The following is a 23537-nucleotide window of genomic DNA, read 5'->3' on the forward strand; positions in this document are numbered from 1 at the left end:
AAAGTAAGAAAACTGGACAAGGCCACGTGTTAAGTACCGTGTAACCACAGAGCTGGGTGGGGAGGGTGGCAGAGATAGGGTCTGGCTGGCTGCCAGCCTAGCTTTACTTTTAGAGAGATCCTGTCTCAAGGGAACAAGGCAGAAGGTGGTGGAACAGGATACTCACCTCTTGCCTCTACATGTGCATGAGCACACGCATGTGCACACACCCCTTTGAGTCTGGGTCTCACCGTAGCCCAGGCTAGCCTTGAACTCAAGGTAATCTTGCCTGAGTTGTGATTACAAGTATGACCTACCGCACCTGGCTCCTTCTTAATATAACTCTCAGGCCTAGTCACACCAAACAAAAACCACTAAAAGGTTAGCTGTGCTTAGGGTAGGATTTTACCGTCTTGGTATCTTTCTTATTCTAAGAACTCTTGCTAACACACCTTGGCTTGTATGTGTAGGGTGCAACCAAGCTCATGCATCATCAGCAAGCCAAGCAGAGCTCCTCTGTAGAGTTTGTGACCCCCATCAGGCCAGCCTGGGGGGGGGGCGGTCACAGTGCCTCAGCCTGTCCCAGGCCAGGGAACTGACTCTGGCTTGCAGCCAGGTATTCTGTTGTGTGCTCCTGGGACTGACTGGCAAATGAACCCAAGACCCTGCTCACTGGGGTTGGATTATTCTTCCTCCTATTGCTTTTCTCCCTTCCTCCTGTCTCAAAAGATCAGCAAACATTAAGCGGGAATGTGCCCTGGTCCCACCCTTGTGTGCAAGCTTCCTGGTCCTCTGCCCTTTCCCAGCCTGACTGAGGGTCCCAGAGTTCCCTGCCCAGGAAACAGCATCTGCAGGCCCTCTTCTGTCTTACAAACTTTATTAGTCCTGGGAAGGGGGACAAGCCGCTTTTATCTCTCCCGCCCATTACTGTTTGCCATTGCCGTTGATGGGACGGTTCACATGGTCGGGGGAGGACAGGAAGGCCTTGATCTTGGGCCGGGCGCTGAGACGTGCCACATAGGCAGAGAGCAGGGGGAAGCTGTCCAAGCAGCCAGGGGCCAGGACCTGGTGGATCAGCAGCAGGTCTAGCAAGTTGTAATCGGCAAAGGAGATCTGCATGGGTGGAAGGTATGGGTATCAACAGGGGGAGCAGACTGGGGCTGGGGAGCAGAGAGCCAACCCCCCGCCACCTCCTCACCCCCACCCCACCCCGCCTCCATTTTACAGCTGGCTCCTAAGTCCTTATAAGACAACACAGGAGTTGCTCACCTGGTCACCCACGATGAAGGCTTTACCTCCTTGGTTCTGGGACAGCAGGGTCTCAAAAGGCTTCAGGTGCCCAGGCAGGGCCTTCACATAGTCATCCTTGCCTTCCTCCTGCCCGAAAGATACCCAAAGCTGTACCACCCTCCCAGTGCAGTGGGCACTGGAATCCTGCTGCCCTGTAATGAATTCTACCCTCTCTGGATATACCCCACCCCCAGGGACATGCCCCACCATTAACTACCTCTTAGGCTGCCTGGAGACAAGAGCCCTAGCCACCCCTCTGCCTGCTGCCCACACCCAGGCTATGACCTGGTCTCATTCACTTCAAGTTGCTAATTCTTTCCCACTCCATTCTACCAGTCCATTCCTGCTAAGATCTCCCTGGATACCCTAGGCTGGCCCGGACAACTCACCATGAAGTACAGGCTTGGCCTTGAACTTGGAATAGTCCTCCTGCCTCAGCCTTCCCAACTACTGTGATTGCAGGGATGTGCTACCACCCCCAGCTAAGACCTGTTATCTTTATTGCTGGAAAACTCTCAGAGCTGGTTCCTCTGAGGATCATTCTGTGCTTCACGTTTAGATCCAGCCCCGAGCAGACTCAACAGCTCCTCTGGCCTGCCAGGTCCAAGCCAACTGGTGCAAAGGCTGGAGGACCTGGCCTGCTGCCCCCAGCTCTGTTTCCTCATGTTCTGCCCCTAGGACACACCCACACACTTGTGGACTTCCCACCTGCCACCACCAGCCCCCCCACTCCTGAAGTTGTCTCCTGGTCCTCTAGACACTGCCCCAGCCTGCCCCAGCCTGGCCCTGGAGCTCTCACAGAGGGAGGGAAAGGATGGAGTCAAAAGTGCACAAAGCCCCTTTGCTTACACCCCCAACCCTGTGTGTGTGTGGGGGGACGGGACTCACATATTTGGTGTAGATGAGGCTGATGTATTTGCAGCGAAGGTCTTCCACCCCATCATTCACCATGTCCACCAGAGAAGCCTCCCTCTGGTCTTTCCCATAAAGCCCTGCGGGTCAGGAGAGAATGGCATGACAGACATCTGATTTCTCCACCTCAGCTCCCTTCCCCCAGGCATATCATGGCTGTCTGTGGGTCCCAATCTGGGAGGGAGGGGGATATGGGCAGTCATGTGAGTCCGGAGCTCATGAGAGGCAACAGGAAGTGATGGCAGGCAGAGCACAGCTGCAGCCTGAACAAGTATGATCTCTGTGTATCCCTGCTTTGCGGTCTAAACTGGAATAAAATGGGAGTGGCTGGGAGGGTAGATACCCTGAAACCATGACTGATGCCCCACCACCACCACCCTGCCCACCGCCGGACCACCTGAGGTTCAGGACTTACCCAAGGATCGGCCCAGGTGCCTCAACATGGCATTAGATTGGTACAGGGTGAGGTCTCCATCCTCAAACTTGGGGAGCTGCCCATACAGCTGTGGGGAGGGGCAAAGCTTGGTGAGGCTGCCGTCTCCCAGTTACAGCCCTCTTAAGGCCCGGCCTGTGGTCCCCACCAAGTGTGTCACTCACACAGGAGGACTTGAGCGAGCCTTGCTTCCAGGTATCCACGGTCACCACCTCCTCCTTCCAGCTCTGGCCCTGGTCAGCCAGCAGGATGCGCATGGCCTCACAGCGCCCTGTATGGAGGGTCAGTGCAAGGGTTTGGGGACGGTGTACAGGCCCAGCCTCAAGCACCTTGGGGTGGGGGGGCTGGGCACGGTGAGGGAGGCACAGACTTGCAACAAGAACGGTCAAAGATGAACTGGAGTTTCCCCAGGGTGGATGGGAACGGTGGGCTGCAGCCCCAACCAGAGACCTCCCCTTCCTGCAGTCCCTGGCTCATACCTCGAACTGGGAAGTAGACAATGGTGTACGGCGGCACTGGGGATCACAGGAGAAGAATGTTAGTTGGGAGAAGGGGACTGACTAGGGTTCAGAGTTATGCACCCTCCTGCCCATCTCCCGGATCCCCTTCCCTGCTCTGGGCTTCCCAAGACCTCCTGAAAGTCCCTCCCCACCCCCTCCGCGCCCCCTCGCCGCCCCCCTCCCCCGCGCGCGCCCGGTGCAGGGAGCTCTGAATTCCGAGAGAGCCCAGGACCGGGCCAGCTGCATGCTGGTAATCTGGGGAAGCAGGACAGCGCGGACTCACTGGCTGCTGCGTAGATGGAGGCCCGGACTCCTGAGCTGCGTAGACGGTAACGGATCTTGGGTGCTGGAAACGAGCACAGGCCCCAGGGCCGCCAGCCTTATAAGGGGCATCGCGCCCCGCCCCGGATGCTGAGTCAACAAGGTGGGGGGAAAAGGGGGGTTGCGGAGTTCCGCAGCTGGTGCCTCCGACCGGAGACACTCACGAGCTGCACCCGAGTCTGCAGCACGGGCTGGGTTCATTTTTGGGTCAAAGGTAGGTCCTGCTCAGAGAGGGGTGTGTCCAGTTCCCTTTCCCTTTGTGCTGGAGCTGGCCAGCTCTTTGCAGCGTCCATCAAGCTCTTCCTGCAGATCCCACCAGTGACTAACCTAACTCACCAACCTCCTCCTTTCTCCTGCCCAAAGAGCCCATTTGACCTCGCCAGAAGTAGCCAGAAAACTGTGGTCCTGGATCCTCCATTTTTTGATCCTGGATTCTTCCTTTTTGAATCTGAGGAGCTTCAAAAAGAGAAGAAAAATGAATCGAACGGACAAAGTTGCGGTTTTATGTCAAAAACCTTCACAGTTGGTGCTTCCTCTACTTTCTGCCTCGTTCTTTTCGCCCTTCAAAAATAACATCTGGAGCTGAAGAGATGGCTCCGAAGCTAAGCGCCCTGAGGACCCAAGTTCACTTACTTCCCGGACCCCACATGAGGTGGCTCACAGCTGTTTGGAACTCCAGGGCTCGAAGGATCAGACGCCTTTGGCTTCCTCAGGCGCTTCACTCATGAGCACAAACACAAGGACATTTAAAAAAAAAAAAATCCAGCCGGGCGTGGTGGCGCACGCCTTTAATCCCAGCACTCGGGAGGCAGAGCCAGGCGGATCTTTGTGAGTTCGAGGCCAGCCTGGGCTACCAAGTGAGCTCCAGGAAAGGCGCAAAGCTACGCAGAGAAACCCTGTCTCGAAAAAACCAAAAAAAAAAAAAAAAAAAAAAAAAAAAATCCTAACGAAGTAAACATCCGTCCCCAAAGGCTACCACACACAACCTCACTGTTAAACACATCCAAGGGTGTGAGCACGCATACAGAGGCGGCCATGCTCCTGTCTTTCCTCAGGCTGGAGGCTGCTGCTCTCTTCAAGCTACCTTTCTCCCTGGCATCTCTCTGCCCTGCGTCTCCCTGTGTCAGTCAGGACTTGGACTATGGAAGCAGCTGTGGGTGGCTATGACTGCGTCTCACCCTTTCCTCCCCAGCCCTGCTGGTCACTGTCTGGGGGGCCGGAGGAGGGGAGCAAAACCGCTTGACCACACAGGCAACACCTGGACCCAGGAAGAGCCATAAGCTGACCCCACCCAGTGGGGCCTGCATCTAAGAGCAATACCTGACATTCCGAACATTCCCCATACTCCTAGACAAATGTCAGCCAATCAGGGTCCTGAACCCTGGAAATCCCTTCACCCCAACCTCTGCTGTGATAAAAACCCCACCCTGCCTGGGCTCTGGGCTCTCCGCTCTCACAGCTGCATCAGACAGAGTCCAAGCTCTGAGCTTGAAAATAAAGGCTCTTTGCTTTTACTTACGGGGATTTGGTCTCTGTGGTGGTCTTCTGGGGTCCCCGAGATCTGGACATAACACTAGCTGGTGTCTCTGACCCCTCCTCATTTCTCCCACTCTGGCTACTTCAAAGGAGCCCGAGTCAGCGTCTCATTTTGGACTGAAAGAAACATTTTACACCCTGGCTTTGTCCCTGTGCCCTGTGGACCATAAATATTGGCCAGTCACTCCCTCTTCCCACAGCACAGGCCGCGCCTCTGTCCCCTCAGCAGAGCACAGACTCGCGTACGGGGCTGGCAAGATTCCCTGGATTCCTGCTCCATACTGGACCCAGGTCTGAGGCCCTCTGTTCTTACAAGTGTTCGTCTACTCCACTCTCCCTTCCTGGCTGTGTCTGGGATGCCCTGGGTGGAAGTGCTGGTTCCAAGGTCTGTGGACCCTTGATTTGCATAAGTAGAACCAGGTGGCCCTCAGGAAGAGATGTATGTGCCTCTCCAAACCTCTTCCCGTTCTGAGCTCCCTCGGGGCCCACTGTTCATTACTGAGGATTTGGGCTCTTCCTGTGCTCTTTGGGTTTTTTTCCTCCCCTTGTGGAAATAGCGTTTTCCTAACTTTGGGCTTTGTTCCTTGAAGTTCCTGCTCTCTGTTCCTAAGCATGAGGTCTTCTATCCTACAGGTTCATCTCTTATTGATTTTATTGCTTTTACTTTTTTATTTATTTAACAAAGCTCAAGAAGCCCTGACAGGTCTTGAACTCACTATATGGCTGAGGATGACTTTCAACTCCTGATCCTCCTGCCTCCACCTTCTGAGCACTGGGATCACAGGCTTGGGTCACCTCCTCGGGTTTGTATGGCACTGGAGCTTGATGAACCCAGGGCTCCATGCATGCTAAGCAAGCACTATAGATTGGTGAACTTTAGTTTATCAGGGGACTCTGCCTCAATTAAAAAAAAAAAAAAAACCAGAGCAATTGAGGGTGATGGCCTGGTGTCAATTCCAGACCCCTACACACATGTGTACATGCATTCATACGCATGCAAACACACACACACAGATGTCACATACACATGCAAAAGAAAATTGATCTGAGCTGAGCATAATGGTGCATGTCTAGAATCCTGGTGCTCTGGAGGCTGAGGCAGGAGGATTGTGACTTCAAAGGAAACCTGATCTATATACCAAGGCTCTGTCTAAAATCACTTCCTAAGATGGTGTGGAGGGCAGAGAATTCTGTTTCCACCAATGTCATGGAAGGAATTTCTGCATCCTCTTCAGCAGGAACGAATCACATCCCAAGGAGAGATGAACTCCAGTTCCAGAAACTGCATTCTCACGCCTGTGGAAACTGCATTCTGAGAAAAAGCTGAAACTCAAAGGAGGAAACAGGTGAAGGATGGCCAGGAGCAAGGAGGCGGGTGAGGATGTGATAATTTTGTTGCTGAATCATAGTGAATCGACTAGATTGCTGCAGTTCATGCGTTTGCCAGACGAAGCTCGCTGGAGCTCATGGAGAGGCTGGAGCCAGCCACTCTAAGTGGCTGCATGTCGGCTGAGTAAACAGCCGGGCTCACCAACGAGTATGAAAATGGCTGAGTCATGCAGGAAGAACAGGTTTAAATAGCTGAAGAACATGGCGAAATAGCCGAGACAATGCGCCGTTGCCCTTAACAACCCAACAATCTGCTGACGATTCCGTAATTTTCTTGCTTGCTTGTCCGCCCCACCTTGTGCTTTTAAGAATTATAAAATGAAAATACAAACTGGACCCAGAATCAAAGCCTCTTGTGAGCTATCCTGGTTTCTCTCGGAATCTCCTCTCTTCCACTCTTATTGACACTGGAGTGCTTATTCCAGAAAGAGCCTCACATTTCTGGGGTCTCACCCAGCGAGATCTCCTTCACCAATTGGTGGAAAGAGGCAGCAGCTCCCAGGACCTCTCAGCCCACCGAAGGTCTCAGGAACTGGGAAGGGCACGCCCCCAAGGGGATTCCCGGGTCCCCTTCCAGTAGCTTAAAGGAACTGTAAGACCCAGGACCAGAATCTCTTGGTGGAAGAGGAGACTAAGCTAGGCGTCCGGACCAGATAAAGTCGCCCGCATTAGGAGACAAAATTAATAAAAACAAACAGTTTAAAATGTATCAGTTGTGGGCTTTTTGTTATTGTTGCCTTGTTTCTGGATTTTTGTTTTTGAGACAAGGTCTCTCAATGTAGGGTAGGCTTGCCTGGAATTTTCAGTAATCCTCCTGTCTCGGGCTTCCACATGCAGGGATTATAGGCATGAGCCACCATGAATGAGAATCATCACGGTTTGTCAAATTTGAGAAGTCTGCCTGATCTAAGAGAGAGGGCGATTTCTGAGTCAGGCATGGTGGGGCACAGTTGGTCTACACCGGAGGCCTAGAGAACGATGCTGTGTTCTGTCTCTTGGCTTGTTACCACTTAGAAAACATACACCATGGTTCTGGTGTGACTTCTCTGATGGTCCCCACCGCATCTGCCGCTCACAATTTTATTCTGCAGTTTAAGCTCCTTGAAATGCTATTTATTTGTTTATTGGCCATGTCCACTCTAACACAGGCGACCTCAAAGCCCCCCTGTAGTGGAGCATGACCTTGAACCTCTGATCCTCCTGCTCCTGCCTCCCTGGGAACGCAGGTGTGCCGCCACACCCAGTTTCTATGGTGCTGGGGATGAAACTCAGGACTTTGCACATGCTAAGCAAACATTATGCAAAGGCCCAGCACCCTTGATTTGTATTTAAGACAGGGTCTCGGGATGTTGCTTAGGTTGGCCTTTGGCTCCCGGACTCTAGCCATCCTCCTGCCTCAGCTTCTCATGTAGCTGTAACCAGTGCCCCTTACTGTGACCAGTTTTTTTAGCCATCAGTTTTATGTGGCAAATGACTGTTATTCACTTTCAACTCTGAAAACTTATTTATTTCTCTACTTATTGTGTTGTGTGAAGGCATGCCACAGCAGGCATATGGAGGTCAGAGGTCAGCTTGCAGAAGTCAGTTCTCTCCTTCTACGCGGATTCCGGGCACTGCAGGTGGCCAGGTTTGGCCGCGAACCGACTTTCAGCTCTTACTTTTGCATCCACTGTTTCTTCTGTTTTGTATTTAATAACTGTCCTTTTGGTGCTTCTGTGTTTCTAGAATGGGTGTTCTTGTGATACCTCAGTAAAACCCCCCACTCTACCCCCTACAGACAAAGAGAAGCTTAAACCAGGATTCGTAAGTGTAGATAAGAACTTAGACCCCTTTTCCCCAGGTGGCTGTATCTGCTACAGGGACTTTGGAAAACAGTCAGGATATTCGACCAAAAGACTAAAAAGGGAGGCGGGTTAAAATAAATTATATGGTCTGTGCCTTTAAGAACTAGCCTCACAAAGAAAAGGGAGCGCTCCTTCCAACCTCCCTGCTGTGAGTGAGAGATTTAGAAGAACCTCCCTGGAGGCTTGTAAACTTAGAAAACACCTTACTTTTGCATTCTGTACCTAAAGTCTCCAGTGGCAGCTTTGGGGATGTGATCTCGGCACAACAAGACCCTCACTCTATTGTCTCAAAAAGGGGGCCTTAGACAAAGATATCTCAATATAGATAGACCCAGGCCAGTTTCAAGTCCCCAGAAATGATGGCGCCAGCCCCAGGAACAAAAGAACAGAGTCAGGATGTCTGATGGTAACCAATTAACCACAAGATGCCCCTCTCCGGAGATAACATGACCAGACCCTGGAGAGGAGTTGTAAAACTCCTGACAGGGCAAACAGATAAGCTAGAATAAGATAAAGTCCAGGCCCGGGAAAAACTGGACCAATCAAGGATGGACCTGTACTACCCCCCTCCCCTCTAAGAAATTTTATGGGTTTTGTCTATACAAACAAACTTCCCCAAGAAAGAGTAACTCTTCTCTGCCTCACTTGAGATGGCTTGAGTTGAGTTCCCTGTCATGACTTGAAACAGATAAACCTTGCTTTTGCATTCTGGTATGCTCATCCTTGGTGGTCTCTCTGGGGGTTACGATCTGGGCACAACATTGTGTGTGTGTGTGTGTGTGTGTGTGTGTGTGTGTGTGTGTGTGTGTGTGTTTCTGCAGAAGGGTGAGATGTCATCTGGGACTTGTGAGCCTGGGCCCCTGGTGGGCTTGATTTAGTCTGTAGTTGTTTCCTTTGTCAAACTATGCTTTACTAAAGCTCGGGTTTTAGTTGCCAAACAAGCCAGCCTATGGCTTCAAGAGGGAAGGAGCTGAACCGCAGGGTAATCTTGTATGCCTCCCTTGTCACCCCCAAGCAGAGACCCTGGGGGCAGGGAGGAAGCTTCTGGGCTCTAATGTGTCAGTCCTAGGGCATTTCAGGGGAGAGGAATTCCTCGGCCCCCAGTGCCTCAGCCCAGCAGTCTGCGGCTGTCCCTGGGACTGGGAATGCCCGAGGGCGGCTCGGCTGCGTTAGTGTGGGCGACAACAGTGACAGCCCTCCCCAACCCTGGCAGTGGTAAGGACCGAGTAACAGTGGCCTCTTAGCTTCCCTTTCTCAACACACACACACACACACACACACACACACACACACACACACACACAAACCTATATACACAAACACACAGGTTCAAACCAACCATCTATCTCTAAGAAGTGTCTGCTCAACAACCCCCAATGTTTTATCATTTTCTTAAAATATTGATTTATCTTTTTTAAAAAAATTTAGTATTTTTTTAAAGATTTATTTATTTATTATGTATACAGAAGAGGGTGCCAGATCTCATTACAGATGGTTGTGAGCCAACATGTGGGTGCTGGGAATTGAACTCAGGACTTCTGGAAGAGCAGTCGGTGCTCTTAACCTCTGAGCCATCTCTCCAGGCCAAATATTGATTTATCTTATTTTATGTGCACAAGTGTTTGCCCTGCATATATATATATATGTGCACCACATGCATGATGGTGCTCTTGGAGGTAAGAAGAGGGCATCAGACACCCTGGAACTGGGGTGGTGTATGGTTGTGAACTACCCATGTGAGTGCCGGGCACTGTACCCAGGTCCTCTGGAAGAGCAACTAGTGCTTTTAACCACTGAGTCATCTCTCCAACTCCTGTCTGGTTTTGTTTACTCCATTTTCCCCTGAAACTCCGCTTCTCTCTGCAGTTTCCTGCTGGAGTTGAGGTTAGTGTGTGCTAGCTTACCATACAAAGTGAGGGCTGCCGTATGGTGAACCTTGGCCATCGCCTCCTCTATAAAGTTTTGTGGGATCCTGGTCATATTTGTTTTTATATGGTTATCTGTTTGCTTTTGTTAAACAGCAGCAGGGACAATGGCCCCCCAGCTTTTGTTCTGTTCCCGGGATTGAACAATTGCTCTCTGCCCTGTATAGAAACCATGGAACCATGGCGACCCCTTATACAAACTCCAGTCTTCTGAGACACTGAGTCGCCAGCAACTTTCAGTATCATTTGCTTCACCAGGTCGGTTGCTTTGGGGTGCCCCATAGCAAAGCCCAGCAATTCCCAACATCCCTGAACAGACCCCAGGGTCCAAGCCAGGGTGGGAGTCACAGGGGTATTCCTGAGGGTGGGACCACAGGGGTATTCCTGCAGGGTGGGAGTCACAGGGGTATTCCTGCAGGGTGGGAGTCATAGGGGTATTCCTGAGGGTGGGACCACAGGGGTATTCCTGCAGGGTGGGAGTCACAGGGGTATTCCTGCAGGGTGGGAGTCATAGGGGTATTCCTGCAGGGTGGGACCACAGGGGTATTCCTGCAGGGTGGGAGTCACAGGGGTATTCCTGCAGGGTGGGAGTCACAGGGGTATTCCTGCAGGGTGGGACCACAGGGGTATTCCTGCAGGGTGGGAGTCACAGGGGTATTCCTGCAGGGTGGGACCACAGGGGTATTCCTGCAGGGTGGGAGTCATAGGGGTATTCCTGCAGGGTGGGACCACAGGGGTATTCCTGCAATAGGCTCAGAGGGTTGTCAGGCAGCTGAAGATCCTACTTCACTGCTCCAGGTCACCAAGAGAACCCTGCTGAGCTGGCTGAAGACTTACATTTTCACAGACCATAGTCCCCCAAAGTGAGCTCTTCTCTCCCTAGAAGAATTAGGGCAGATCCCACTGCCAGGCAATGTGCTGAGGTCATGATGGCCTCCCAGGAAGCAGAGGGCACCGGTGGGCTCAGCAAGGTTCTCTGCACTTTTTAAACACTTTTCTGGTGTGTGTGTGTGTGTGTGTGTGTGTGTGTGTGTGTGTGTGTGAGAGAGAGAGAGAGAGAGAGAGAGAGAGAGAGAGAGAGAGAGAGAGAGGACAATCAGCTGAAGTTGGTTTTCTCACTGTACCTTGTGAGATCCAGGGATAGAGCTCATGCCATCAAGGTTGGTGGCAAGTACCTTTATTCACTAAGCTATCTTGATAGCCCACGATTCTCAGTTCTTATTCTGTGCAAGTTAGACTTTGATGCAGAAGTCCAGATAGAGAAGTGTTGTGGAATATTATTTTAAGATGTGTTATATGTGTTTATGCTGTGCAGTATTTGTTTAATGATGCAAAGATGTGTTGTATTCTTTTATGTTGCATCTGTTTAACTGTGAAACTGTTCTACTTTACCTGTCTAAAACACATGATTGGTCTAATAAGGAGCTGAATGGCCAATAGCAAGGCAGGGGAAAGGATAGGCGGGGCTGGCAGGCAAAGAGAATAAATAGGAGGAGAAAAAAGGGATCAGTAAGCAAGAGCGATCAAGGAGTGAGAAAAGAAGGGGCCAGCCACCCAGCCACCCAGCCACCCAGCCACCCAGCCACCCAGCCACCCAGCCACCCAGCCACCCAGCCACCCAGCCACCCAGCCACCTAGCCACTCAGCCCAGACACCAAATAAGAGGGAAAGAGAAGATATACAGAAATAGAGAAAGGTAAAAGCCCAGAGGCAAAAGGTAGTTAAGAAAAGCTGGCTGGAAATAAATCAAGCTAAGGCCAGGCATTCATAAGTAAGAATAAGACTCCACGCGTATTTATTTGGGAGCCGGGTGGTGCCCCCGCCCCCAAGAAGCCAAAAGAGTAAAGAGTAAAAAACAAACACCAGAGAAGCATTTCCACCTTCTCCCTCTCACTCGTCACCTCCAAGGGCTCGATTTAGAGGTGAGGAGGAAAGGGGGAATGAAAGCTGTGCAATGGAGCCAGTGAACACTGGCGTCTCCTCCGTGACAGACGCTGTGAGGATCACCGTAGCTTAGAATCCCAATTGTAGTGACAAACTAGATGATCACCATCGTCAACCTTGACTTTGAAAGACGTTAGTAACAAAAGTTAGGGGTGGAGGCTGAAAGGGAGGTGCCATCCCCGAGAACTTTGCAAAGAAAACGATTATAAATTGATATTTGTAATGTACTACATGAGTAATGGAGACCTTGGTTTTTGAGATAGGGTTTCACTGAGTAGACCAGACTCACAGATCCATCTGCCTCGGCTTCCTGACAGCTGGGGTTAGAGTGTGTCTATGTAAGTATAAATAAAAAATAAAAATGTTATTTTTTAAATGTGTGTGTATGTGTACCCACATCTGTGTATGGGTATGTGCATGAGAGTGCAGTGCCCACAGAGGCCAGAAGAGGGCATCAGATCTCTTAGTGCTCAAGCAGTTGTGAGCTGCCTCACCTGGGTACTGGGCTCCAACCGTCAGTCTTCTGCTGTGGCATTGTTTATTTTTTTTTAATATAACTTGTTTATTTTTATTTTGTGTGCATTGTTATTTTGCCTATATGTATGTCTGTTTGAGGGTGTCAGACCTTGGAGTTACAGACAGTTGCTAACCGCCATGTGGGTGCTGAGAATTGAACTCGTGTTGTCTGGAAGAGCAGTCAGTGCTCTTAACCACTGAGCCATCTCTCCAGCCCCTCATTATGTGATCTTAACTGCTACACCCTCTCTCCTGCCTCATAGTTTTGGTTCTGTTTGTTCAATTTAAATTTTTCATTTTGACTGTGTGTGTTTGTATGTGCATGATATGTGTTCGTGGGCATTTGAGTGCCACGGCACACGGGAAGGTCAGAAGACAACTTTGTGGACTCAGTCCTCTCTTTCTACCTTCTATGGGCTGTGGGGATTGAACTCAGGTGGCCAGGCTTGCACCACAAGCCCTCTTACCAACCAAACCATCTTGCTAAACCTACTTTTAGTTTTTTGTGTGTGCGCGAGTTAAATCTCAGGGCCTTGGACTTGCTAAGTTATTACTCTCCTGCTGAACTCTAACCAATGACATGGTTGTTTGTTTTGGATACAGTGTTCTTTTTCCTTTCCTGAGACAGATTCTCAGTATGTACCCCAGACTGGCCTTGAACTAATGACCCTTCCGTCCCAGCCTCCCAAGTCCTGGTACTGCAGGCATGTTTCACCACTCAGTCCAGTTCTACGTAGTTGTTGGGGTTTCTTGTTGTTTGAGACAGGTTCCTCTTTGTGGTCCTGGCTGTTCTGGAGGTGTTTTTTGTTTTTCTCCTAGTTGAGGAAGCACGACTCTATATTAAGAAGGTAATGTGGTTACTATAATCTCATTTCCAAAATAGAGGAACTGAAAATGGTGTTGTGCTCCCTGGGCGAGAGTAGCAAAAGGGATGGGACACTTCCCACCTAGGAAGCAGATCTATAGAGACCACTCCAAGCTGACAGGTTAGAAAACAACGGTAATAAAGAGTAATTAATTCACTTTCTCAACAAAGAGTAAACCGCTGGAAGCCCAGCTCTATGAGTGTTTGCCACCAGAGGGCGCTGGCGTACAGAGGCCGAGACAGGGCCGCTTCCATCCACCTGCTCTCCTGAAAAAAAAATTTTTTTTTTCAAGACTGCTAATATTCTATCAACATGTTTCTATTTTTTGAGTCTTGCATCTTGCAGGCTCTCATGGCCACAATTGCAGGTGACAAATGAAAGTCTAGGTCCCCAAGTGCTTTCCTGCATTCTGCCCAGGAGAGGGCGTGAGCATTCCGAGTCACTCTGTCCCTTCCACAACTCGCCCCTTGTAGGGCTTCATCCTGAAGATTTTTCTCAGTTGTGCCTTTTTTAGCAACTACATGATGTGAGTGAAATTTTGCCAGAGGTCTGAGAGCCATTTCAGCAATTTAATGAACCTGCTGAGGAGGCCACTGGGACCCCCAGTTTTGTAGTAAATTTGTCAGGGTACAGGAGGTCTAGGCTTGCTTTCAAATCCCACCACTGGGGAGACAGACAGGTGGATCTCTGTTAGTTTGAGGCCAGCCTGTTCTACATAGTGAATTCTAAGCCAGCCAGGACCACATAATGAGACTCTGTCCAAAAAAAGAAAAAGAAAAAAGGCAGGAGGCCCGAGGCTTGTGACTGGTGGACTGGTTCTGAAGTGGGGGTGGTCAATGAGACTAAGTCCCCTTGGGGATCTGTGCTGGCTTGGGGCAGCTGAGTGTCAGAACGGAGTTGAACTGTGAGCCTACAGCTATGTTGGCCATCTGGTAGTGAGAATGGAAACCATAGGTGAAATCCCTCTGATCCGGTGCCCACACCACTCCACTGCCTGCTGGCACTGCCTGCTTTGATCCCCTTGTAGAAAGCCCACTCTCTGCCCTGGGCACTGGTGCATCAGCCTGTGCTGGAGTGTTTGCCCAGTGTGCATGTAGCCCTGGGCTCCACCTCTAGTGTCACGTTAAAAAAAGGGAAGAAAGGCGGTGGGGGTGGGATGGGGGGTGGGCAGAGGGATAGGAGAAAAGAGAAGGGAAGGGAGGTTAAAGGTAGAGGAATGTAGTAGGTAAGAGAGCAGGCACTCGAAAATACTCGACCCAGTACCTGGCATACAACACATCATCAGCAGAGATCTGAAGACAAATTCTGTGAATCAAAGGTCTGATCAGAACCATTAGCTCTGTGGCTCTGTGTCATATCAGCTTCTTGAGAAACCAGGGTATTTATTATTATAGCATTTTCCTTCTCGGTTCTTTTTTTTTTCCCCCAAGGCAGGGTTTCTCTGTGTAACAGCCCTGGCTGTCCTGGAACTTGCTTTGTAGATCAAGCTGGCCTTGAACTCACAGAGATCTGCCTAGCTCTGACTTCCATGTGCTGGGACTAAAGGCATGTGCCACCACTGCCCGGCATTTTCCTACATGTATGGCTTAGCTAGTATTCACCCTAATATTTTATTTAGTATTATTATTACTATTACTATTACTTTGGGTTTTTGGGACAGAGCCCTGGCTGTCCTATGTAGACCAGGCTGGCCTTGAACTCAGAGATCTGCCTGCCTCTGCTTCCCGAGTGCTGGGATCAAAGGTGAGTGTGGCGCTGCCACCACCACCACCAAGCTCTTACCCTAATATTTTGTTTGTTTGTTTGTAATTTTTTCTTCTATTCTTTTTTCCTCTCTCTCTCTCTCTCTCTCTCTCTCTCTCTCTCTCTCTCTCTCTCTCTCTCTCTCTCGGTCTCATGTAATCCAAGTTGGCCTTGAACTCTGTATGTAGCCCAAGTTGGCCTCAAACTCATGATCTTCCTTCATCAACCTGCCTACTGCTATGATTACAAGCAAATGCCACTATGCTGAGATTGACAGTCCTTTTATTAAGAACTAGAACCTCACAAATCAAAACCAAAGAAGCCTACAAAAAGTTTGCTCAGGGCCGGAGAGATGGCTCAGTGGTTAAGAGCACTAGCTGCTCTGCCAGAGGACCTGGGTTCAATTCCCAGCATCCACATGGTGGCTCACAACCGTCTGTAACTCCAGTTCCAGGGGATCCAACACCTTCACACAGATGTACATGCGGGTAATACACTAATGCACATAAAATAAATAAATCTTTAAAGAAAAAGTTTGCTCTCCAGAGGCTGAGAAAACCCCTCCTAGGCTTTTCTATTTGTGTGTGTGTGTGTGTGTGTGTGTGTGTGTGTGTGTGTGTGTGTGTGAGTTGTATGCACATATACACGTTTATCCACAGGCTTGTGTGTGGAGGCAGGGGGTTGATGCAGAGTACTTCCTCTGTTGCTGTCCACCTTATTTTTTAAGGCAAATTGATTTGATTGACTAGGTGGCCCCCAAGCTCCAGGGATCCTCCAGGCCCTGCCTTCCCAGCACTGGGATGACAGGTGTATTCCCTGTGTCTAGCTTTTTACCTGGATATTGGTGTCGTGGAATATTATTTTAACTAGGCAAAGATGTGTTACGTTTGTTTCTGCTGCCTTTGAACAATATAAAGATGTGTTACATTTGTTTGTGCTGTATTTGTACAGCCAATAGCTAGGCAGGAGAGGGGTAGGCGGGGCTGGCCGGCAGAGAGAATGAGTAGGAGGAGGAATCTAGGCTCGAGAGAGAACGGGGGAGAAATAGAGAGAGACACCTGGGGCCAGAAGCCAGGCAGCTGCGCAGCCAGACATGGAGACAGCAGGAAAGTAAGACATAGAGAAAGAGAGAGAGAGAGAGAGAGAGAGAGAGAGAGAGAGAGAGAGAGAGAGAGAGAGGGAGAGAGAAAGAGGGAAAGAAAGAGGGGGCGGTGGTGGCGCACGCCTTTGATCCCAGCACTTGGGAGGCAGAGCCAGGCGGATCTCTGTGAATTCAAGGCTAACCTGGGCAACAAAGTGAGTTCCAGGAAAGGCACAAAGCTACACAGAGAAACCCTTTCTCGAAAAACCAAAAAAAAAAAAAAATTTTAAAAAAGGGCTGGAGAGATAGATCAGTGGTTAAGAGCACTGGCTGTTCTTCTAGCGGTCCTGAGTTCAATTCCCAGCAACCACATGGTGGCTCACAACCCTCTATAATGAGATCTGGCGCCCTCTTCTGGTGTGCAGGCAGAACACTATGCATAATAAATAAATCTTTTTTAAAAAAGAGAAAGAGAAAGAGAGAAAGAAAGGAAGGAAGAAAGGAAGGAAGGAAGGAAGAAAGAAAGAAAGAAAGAAAGAAAGAAAGAAAGAAAGAAAGAAAGAAAGAAAGAAAGAAAGAAAGAAAGAAAGAAAGAAAGCCCCTCAGCAAAATGTAGATGAAGAGAAACAGGTTAAGTTATAAGAGCTGGTGGGACAAGAAGAAGATAAGGCTGAGCATTCATAACTAATAAGAAGTCTCTATGTCATGATCTGGGAGCTGCTTGGTGGCCCAAAAGAAACAGCCTGGTACATACTGGGACTCATTACCCAATCAGACTCAGTACCCACTGGGACTCAGGTCCTCATGCTTGTGGGGCAAACACTCTATTAACTGGTTTGCCTTCCCAGCCCCTATCGCTCCTTCTTGTTTACACACTGGGTTCTGTATAAATCAGATCAATTCAGATTCAGTGACAGAGACTTCCAATTATGGCAGCTAATGCTTAAACACTTTCCTTAGGCCGGGCGGTGGTGGTGCACACCTTTAATCCCAGCAGTTGGGAGGCAGAGCCAGGTGGATCTCTGTGAGTCTAAGGACAGCCTGGTCTACAGAGCCAGATCCAGGACAACACCAAAGCTACACAGAGAAACCCTGTCTCGAAAACAAACAAACAAACAAACAAAAAACTTTCCTCATTCAGTCACAAGTCCAGGACATCTGGATGGGCTGGTGTACACCTCATGGTGTTATGTGCCCAGTCTGCCATCCCTGTCACAACGATGGCTACCTCCATATTCCACATCCCAACCCCTGAGATGGGAGGAGTTGTCCTCTGAACATCCCCTTCTGAGGAGGCAGATTCTAGGGCTTACAATGTCAATGGTAAAATATTCCATGTGCCTGTTTTCCCACCGTGTCTATGAGGTAGAGGCAGGAGTTCAAGCCTAGCCTGGCCTATATAGGTAGATCCTGTCTCAACACTTGTCAACACACAGCCTGACCCATGGTGTGGTGTGGAAATTATGACTCCCAATTGACAATGACGTCTAGGGATCACCACACAGAGAGTGAAGAGAGGTCCCAATGTCATTAAGAAGTGCTCTTTTCTCCCTCTTGTGGCTGATTTATAGCCCACTCATTATTTAAGGGATCAAGCAGAAGTAGGTGGGAGATATCACACCACATGCAGGTTTTTCCGTGACATCTGTCTGCTCCTGGGTAAGCTCCCGGTGGTCTCTGATTTTGTGAGGTCACAATCTTGACTAGTAGCACAGTACTGGGCTCCAACCCCAGCACTATACACTTGCACATATGAGCTTGCACATGCAATTCCTTCAGCTTTCATGGGTTTACATTCTTTTCTTTTTTTTAATAGGCTAATGAGCTCCAGGGACCCACCAGGTTTCCGCCTCCTAGCTCACAATTGCTGAGAATTCAAGCACGCGGCTGCTACAACTCGGCTTTTACGTGGATTCTGGGATGGACATCAGATTCCCACCCTTTATTTATTTATTTTGGTTTTTCAAGACAAGGTTTCTCTATGTAGTCCTGGCTGTCCTGGAACTCACTACGTAGACCAGGCTGGCCTCGAACTCACAGAGATCCTCCTGCCTCTGCCTCCCGAGTACTGGGATAAGGGTGTGTGCCGCCATGGCCAGGCACAAATTGTACTTTCAAAGGGACGTGTTTGTGGTTCACACCACCAACCAGGAGAAAGATGGAGAGAAGGTAATGTCTCAGGCCTGGAACCAAGAACCTAAAGTCTCTTCATCCTGCTCTGATGGTGAAGCAGAGAGAGGATAGAGATGTATATTTACGTGACCAGAATGAAGCCCACCCCACCTGACCCCCACCTCAGAGGAGGCCTCCTCTCTCAGAAGAGGCTCCACTGCAGAGGAGGGAGAAGGAAGGGCCACGGAGGGGGTGCGCCTGGCCTCTGACCAACTGTGCCAGCGAGATGAGGCAGTCCATCAGTGATGACTCAGTTTGGCCCAGTTCCGTTCCTTGGGAGCTGACCTCTCTCTGCTTCCATCGCTACATTCAGAGCTGGGGCTCTGTGATTGGCTAGCCTGGGGTCACATGTTAATCCTGCATCTAGAGCGCAAGGCCTGGCACAGGAGGAGATAGTGGAGCAGGGAGGAAGAGGTGCCCGGGTGGTTGCCAGGTCGGAACTGGGCAGCCATCCCAATGTGCATGCAACTGTTGCCTTGGCCGAGTTTATGAGCCGAAGGTCGCGGCCGCCCTATTTTTGGAACAGCAGGAAAAAGCAACTGCTTCAAACTTGCAAAATGGTAACTTTCCACAAAAACAGCCTAGGCAGATTCGTGGGAAGGCCTCAGCCTCCTGCACCTGAACCTTGGAGAGGCGGCTACCTCAGGGGGTCACCACACTTTTAAGATCAAAGCAGTCCCAGGAGCAAAAGTCTTCCTGTCATTTTTCTCTCCTGCTCTGACAAGAACCAGGGTCAGGACAGAAAACAACAAAGCTTGTGCCCATGGGTCCAGGGCCACATCTCTACCTTGTGGTAGAAAATAGCCATGCAGGCATGAAGTAGAGCTCCTTCCTCGGGGCTCTGTCCAAAGTCGGCAGGAGAGTGTTCAGAGCTCAGGGGCGGGGGTGGGTTTGGAGGACTGGAATGTCCGTGGGTAGGTGAGAAGAGGCTTGTGGCTCCAGCCACACTCCGCCCCCAGACTTCATCCCCCACCCAGGCTACCGGAGTTTGGACGTGACCTGAAATTTGTACCACTTGACTTCAGCCTGAGTAGTTAATATCTAACCACCGCCCGTTTTAAATAGCCACGGCACTTGTCCAGGGGACATGCAAAAGCAGTTCCTGGGGCTGGTTGGGAAAAGAATGTGGGCTTAGTATCCACCTGCCTGGGTGCAAATTCCAGCTCTGGTCTCAGTGTGAGAGAGCACTCCCAGAGAGGGCTAGCTACATTTACAAGGGCCCACGTTAGGTATGAGCAGTCAGAGTCCCCTCAGGGTATGGGGAGTCCTCAGGACAAGGTGGGGGCAGATGGCAGGTGCTGTGGAAGCACCACTGAGTGAGACGGTGGAAATTCCCATAGATTTCCTGCCTTCATGATGTAGCTGAGGCATGCAACCCAAAGGGTAAGCTCTGATCCCAGGACTGAACCTTCATCCCGGAGCTAAGCTCTGATCCCAGGACTGAACCCTAATCCCTGGACTAAGCCCTGATCCCTGAGCTGAATCCTGATGCCAGTCCTAAGAGCTGCTCTTCATGGTGAGCCCTGACCCCTGGGTTAAACCTACTGCCTGAGCTGATCCCTGATCTCAGGTTGGAGACCTGGGCCGTTCTTGTTTCCCAGCCCTCTCCATCCTGGGAGGGCTATAAAAGGACGAATGTTTGTAGAATGAGGCCAGGCCCTTACGGCCACCCTTTCTGCTCTATCCCAAGCCGCACTGGGCCAGCGCTTTCCACCTGTGAGCACAGATCTAGCCACTAGTCTCCAAATGTTCCCACTTTCAAGTCAGCGGGGAGTCCTCGGCCTGCCTGCCTTGGGACCCTTGCACTGGCGACCTGCTCATTGGCTGTCCTGGGACAGAAGCATCCAACTGTCCTCAGAATGCACATGTGACACACCCAAGTATGTGTGTCACTCCTGAGGGTAAGTGTCCGCCCAGAACCAAACGGAACAGCAACTAGCCGATAGCCTTAGGGCTATAGCTGTCTTTTTCTTGGATGAAAGAACTCTGGGCTTAAAGGTCAGCTATTCCCCAGCAGGGACCCTCCAGTGGGACCTAGGGGTTTAGATCCCCAAAGGCCTTCTTCCCCAGCAGCTCTGGGCCTGATACTGTTGCAGGGGTGACCTAGATATCAACCCTGAAGGTCCCCAGTGCCCTCGCACCTACCCGTAAAGACCACAGTACAGCTTCCTGCTCTTGTTTTTCTTTTCTTTTTCAAAGTTTTTCGAGACGGGGTTTCACTGTGTAGCCCTGAATGTCCTTTAACTCACTCTGTAGACCAGGCTGGCCTCGAACTCACAGATCTCACTGTCTCTGCCTCCTGAGTGCTGGGATTAAAGGTGCGCCGTGTGCCACCACCACCCGGCCCCTGCCACTTGTTTTTTTATTGGTCCATGAGTAGGGGTGGCAGGAGGCAGGTGGGCTCATATCTTCAGGCGAGCAGAAATGGGCCGGTTCACATGCTCAGGGGACTCCAGGAAGGCTTTGAGCTTGGGTCGGGCTCTGAGGCGGGCCACATAGGCGGAGAGCAAAGGGTAGTCATTCAAGTAACCAGGATACATGAGCTCATGGTTCAGGAGCAAGTCTAGCAGGCGGTAATCAGCAAAGGAGATCTATGGGACACAAGTGTAGGACAGGGCTTGAGCTGGGGCTGGAGAGAGAGAAGCTCCACGGAGCTAAACACTGGACGCTCCCTGCCTCCACCCCTCCATCGGGGAACTTGGCCTCAGTTCTGAGAAAGGATCTGATATTGAGTAGAGTGGGAAAGGTCTGATCCAGTGCTCACCTGGTCACCCACAATGAAGGACTGGCCACCCTTGTTCTGGGCCAGCAGAGTTTCAAACGGCTTCAGGAGTCCTGGAAGTTCCTTGAGGTACTGGACCTTGGCCTCCTCCTGTGGACAGAAGTGACCCCAGCTAGGGATGTGCAGCCAGACTGAGCAAGGTGATCTCCTTTCCTGACCACCCTGCCTGGCGCTAGCCTGCAGCCCGTACGTACATAGTTATGGAGGAACTGCTGTCTAAGGTGCTGGATGAGGTCTTCCAGGCCATCGTTCACCATGTCCACCAGAGCTGCTTCTTGCTGGTCTCTGCCGTAGAGCCCTGGGTCAGGAGGCAGGCGGCAGGCTCAGGTTCTGGTTCTGTATTCGTCCCTAAATACCCACTCGGACCTCAGCCTGGGCCCTCCGGACCCTACTCTCTAGCTTTGCTTTGGAGGTCTTCCCTGCCTACCTCGGCCACGACACCTTCACAAGGGAAGCGTCTACCAGCTCCCGGGGCCACAAGCCACTGAAGCCCAGGCCTGTTTTCTGAGCCACACCTGTCACCTGGAACTGTCACACCAAGGTAAGACAAAGACTCTGGTTTGTCCCTCCCCTAGAACAAGCTGTCTAAGGACCTAGACAGACTAGGGTATGAAGGTTGCTATCCAGACGTATCATCAGATGCACAAGGCAGATGAGAAGATGGCAGGCCCCAGCCCAAGGCCTCAGTCCGCTCTCTGGCTCCTGCAGAAGTTGGAGTTGGCCCGAACAACTTGCACTACCCATCTACTCCCAGGTTACCACGTTTTTATGGAACTCCAGCATCCCTTTCCTAACGAGGCGCACAGAGAACAGTGCCATTGCTACCTTCCTGCCATTCTTCAGACAGGCTGAGGCCTCCTCACTGTGACTGTGGCTTTCCCAGACTCAGGCATGGCCAGATTAGGAAGAAATGGGCAGGAAGGTCTACTGGGAAGTATCCAGTCCCACTGTATTGTCACACATAGAAGCTGGTGGCCTCAGCCGGGCGGTGGTGGCGCACGCCTTTTATCCCAGCACTCAGGAGGCAGAGGCAGGTGGATCTCTCTGAGTTTGAGGCCAGCCTGGGATACAGAGCAAGATCCAGGACAGTCACCAAAAGGCACTACACACTACACACTACACACTACACAGAGAAACCCTGTGTCCAGAAAATAAGCCCCTGGCCGTGCACAGACAGCTCAGCACCACACCTGGGAGCCTGGAACCTTCCTCTGGGGTGACCCACTTGTCCTTTATCCAGGTAGGATCTGGTTGCTGCAAGTGAGGCAGCTCGAAGCCCCAGGGCATTTTGCAGGACATCTGTCAGGTGTCTTTCAGGGCTGAACTCCAGGACTCACCAAAGGAGCGGCCCAGGTGCCGCAGGATGGCATTCGATTGGTACAGGGTGAGGTCTCCATCCTGGAACTTGGGGAGCTGCCCAAACAGCTAGGAGAAGACAGCTTTGTAAGGGGTGCTGAACCTGGCTGCCCCCAACCCTAGTCACAGCACCCTAAGGCTGCGCCCCAACCCCATCCCTGCTGAAGTATAATCACTCACACAGGAAGCCTTGAGTGTACCCTGCCCCCAGGCATCCAAGGTCACCACCTCCTCCTTCCAACTCTGGCCCTGGTCGGCTAGCAGCATGCGCATAACCTCGCAGCGCCCTGTATTGGGGTACAGGACAGGGACTGGGGAACACTGAAGAGACCTGGGAGAGTTTGGAAGAGTGGAAAGCCGACAGGGGACTGAACCGAAAGGCTAGCTTCGGAGCTTCGTAGGGAGGGGAGAAATGTGGTAGAGGCCATGTCCTAACAGTACCTTGGAGAGCCGGGACCCAGCCCCACAACGGCCCAGGAAAGCAAGCGTGATAAAGTGCAGCGGCCTAAGGGGGCTGCAAGGGCAGTCGTGGCCCCACCAACCACGGCTGTAGTCCCGCCCCAAGTCTCGGTCCCGCCCCAACACGGCCTTGGCCACGCCCCTCCGGCTCGACTGGAGCCCCCGGAACGCTACAGCTTGTGCCCTTCATCTTGAAAGCACTGAGTCCACACCTCGGGAGGGGAAATAGACGATGGTGTAAGGCGGCACTAGGAGAGAGAGACAGAAAGCATGATGAAGAAACCTCGTGGGGGTTGGGGGTAGGTGTCAACTCTGCCCAGACCCCGCCCTCACCGCCCAGACCCCGCCCTCACCACCCAGCTCCTACTTTTGGACGACGCAGAGCGGTGCAAGCTTAGCTGGAAGAGAGGAAGTGACCCAGGGCCTTATATTTACAGCGCAGCTCCGCCTCCTCAGACCTCCCACCGTGCCCCAGGAATATGCCGAGTC

The 23537-nt window shown here is 51.1% G+C and overlaps 2 protein-coding genes across 3 annotated transcripts; both read right to left on the reverse strand.

Moving 5' to 3' along the window:
- Window positions 1–839: 839 nt before the first annotated feature.
- Window positions 840–3538, reverse strand: LOC102905900 (glutathione S-transferase P). The gene is made up of 7 exons (XM_006980525.4): window positions 3398–3538; window positions 3094–3129; window positions 2779–2885; window positions 2597–2684; window positions 2158–2261; window positions 1249–1356; window positions 840–1092 (listed from the first exon to the last, which is right to left on the reverse strand). Coding segments are annotated over exons 1-7 (633 nt in total). The 5' UTR covers window positions 3399–3538; the 3' UTR covers window positions 840–903.
- Window positions 3539–20621: 17083 nt separating this feature from the next.
- On the reverse strand, window positions 20622–23520 carry LOC102906209 (glutathione S-transferase P 2-like). 2 transcript variants are annotated; one of them, XM_006980526.4, is made up of 7 exons: window positions 23416–23520; window positions 23261–23296; window positions 22770–22876; window positions 22571–22658; window positions 21428–21531; window positions 21216–21323; window positions 20622–21042 (listed from the first exon to the last, which is right to left on the reverse strand). In XM_006980526.4, coding segments are annotated over exons 1-7 (633 nt in total). In that variant the 5' UTR covers window positions 23417–23520; the 3' UTR covers window positions 20622–20853. The 2 variants fall into 2 exon arrangements, with proteins under 2 accessions (XP_006980588.1, XP_006980589.1); XM_006980527.4 differs by lacking the exons at window positions 23261–23296; window positions 23416–23520 and adding an exon at window positions 23031–23055.
- Between the last annotated feature and the right edge of the window lie 17 nt (window positions 23521–23537).

This window comes from Peromyscus maniculatus, chromosome 1, assembly GCF_049852395.1.
Source record: "Peromyscus maniculatus bairdii isolate BWxNUB_F1_BW_parent chromosome 1, HU_Pman_BW_mat_3.1, whole genome shotgun sequence".
NCBI lineage: Eukaryota > Metazoa > Chordata > Mammalia > Rodentia > Cricetidae > Peromyscus > Peromyscus maniculatus.

What these genes read in the sequence shown, in the direction of transcription:
- LOC102905900 (XM_006980525.4), bottom strand. An exon ending in GCTCGCTCAAGTCCTCCTGT is followed by an intron (nt 2,685 to 2,778) that starts GTGAGTGACACA and finishes CCCTCCCCACAG; the next exon opens with CTGTATGGGCAGCTCCCCAA. An exon ending in GCACCTGGGCCGATCCTTGG is followed by an intron (nt 2,262 to 2,596) that starts GTAAGTCCTGAA and finishes CCTGACCCGCAG; the next exon opens with GGCTTTATGGGAAAGACCAG.
- LOC102906209 (XM_006980526.4), bottom strand. An exon ending in GTACACTCAAGGCTTCCTGT is followed by an intron (nt 22,659 to 22,769) that starts GTGAGTGATTAT and finishes GTCTTCTCCTAG; the next exon opens with CTGTTTGGGCAGCTCCCCAA. An exon ending in AGCAGTTCCTCCATAACTAT is followed by an intron (nt 21,324 to 21,427) that starts GTACGTACGGGC and finishes TTCTGTCCACAG; the next exon opens with GAGGAGGCCAAGGTCCAGTA.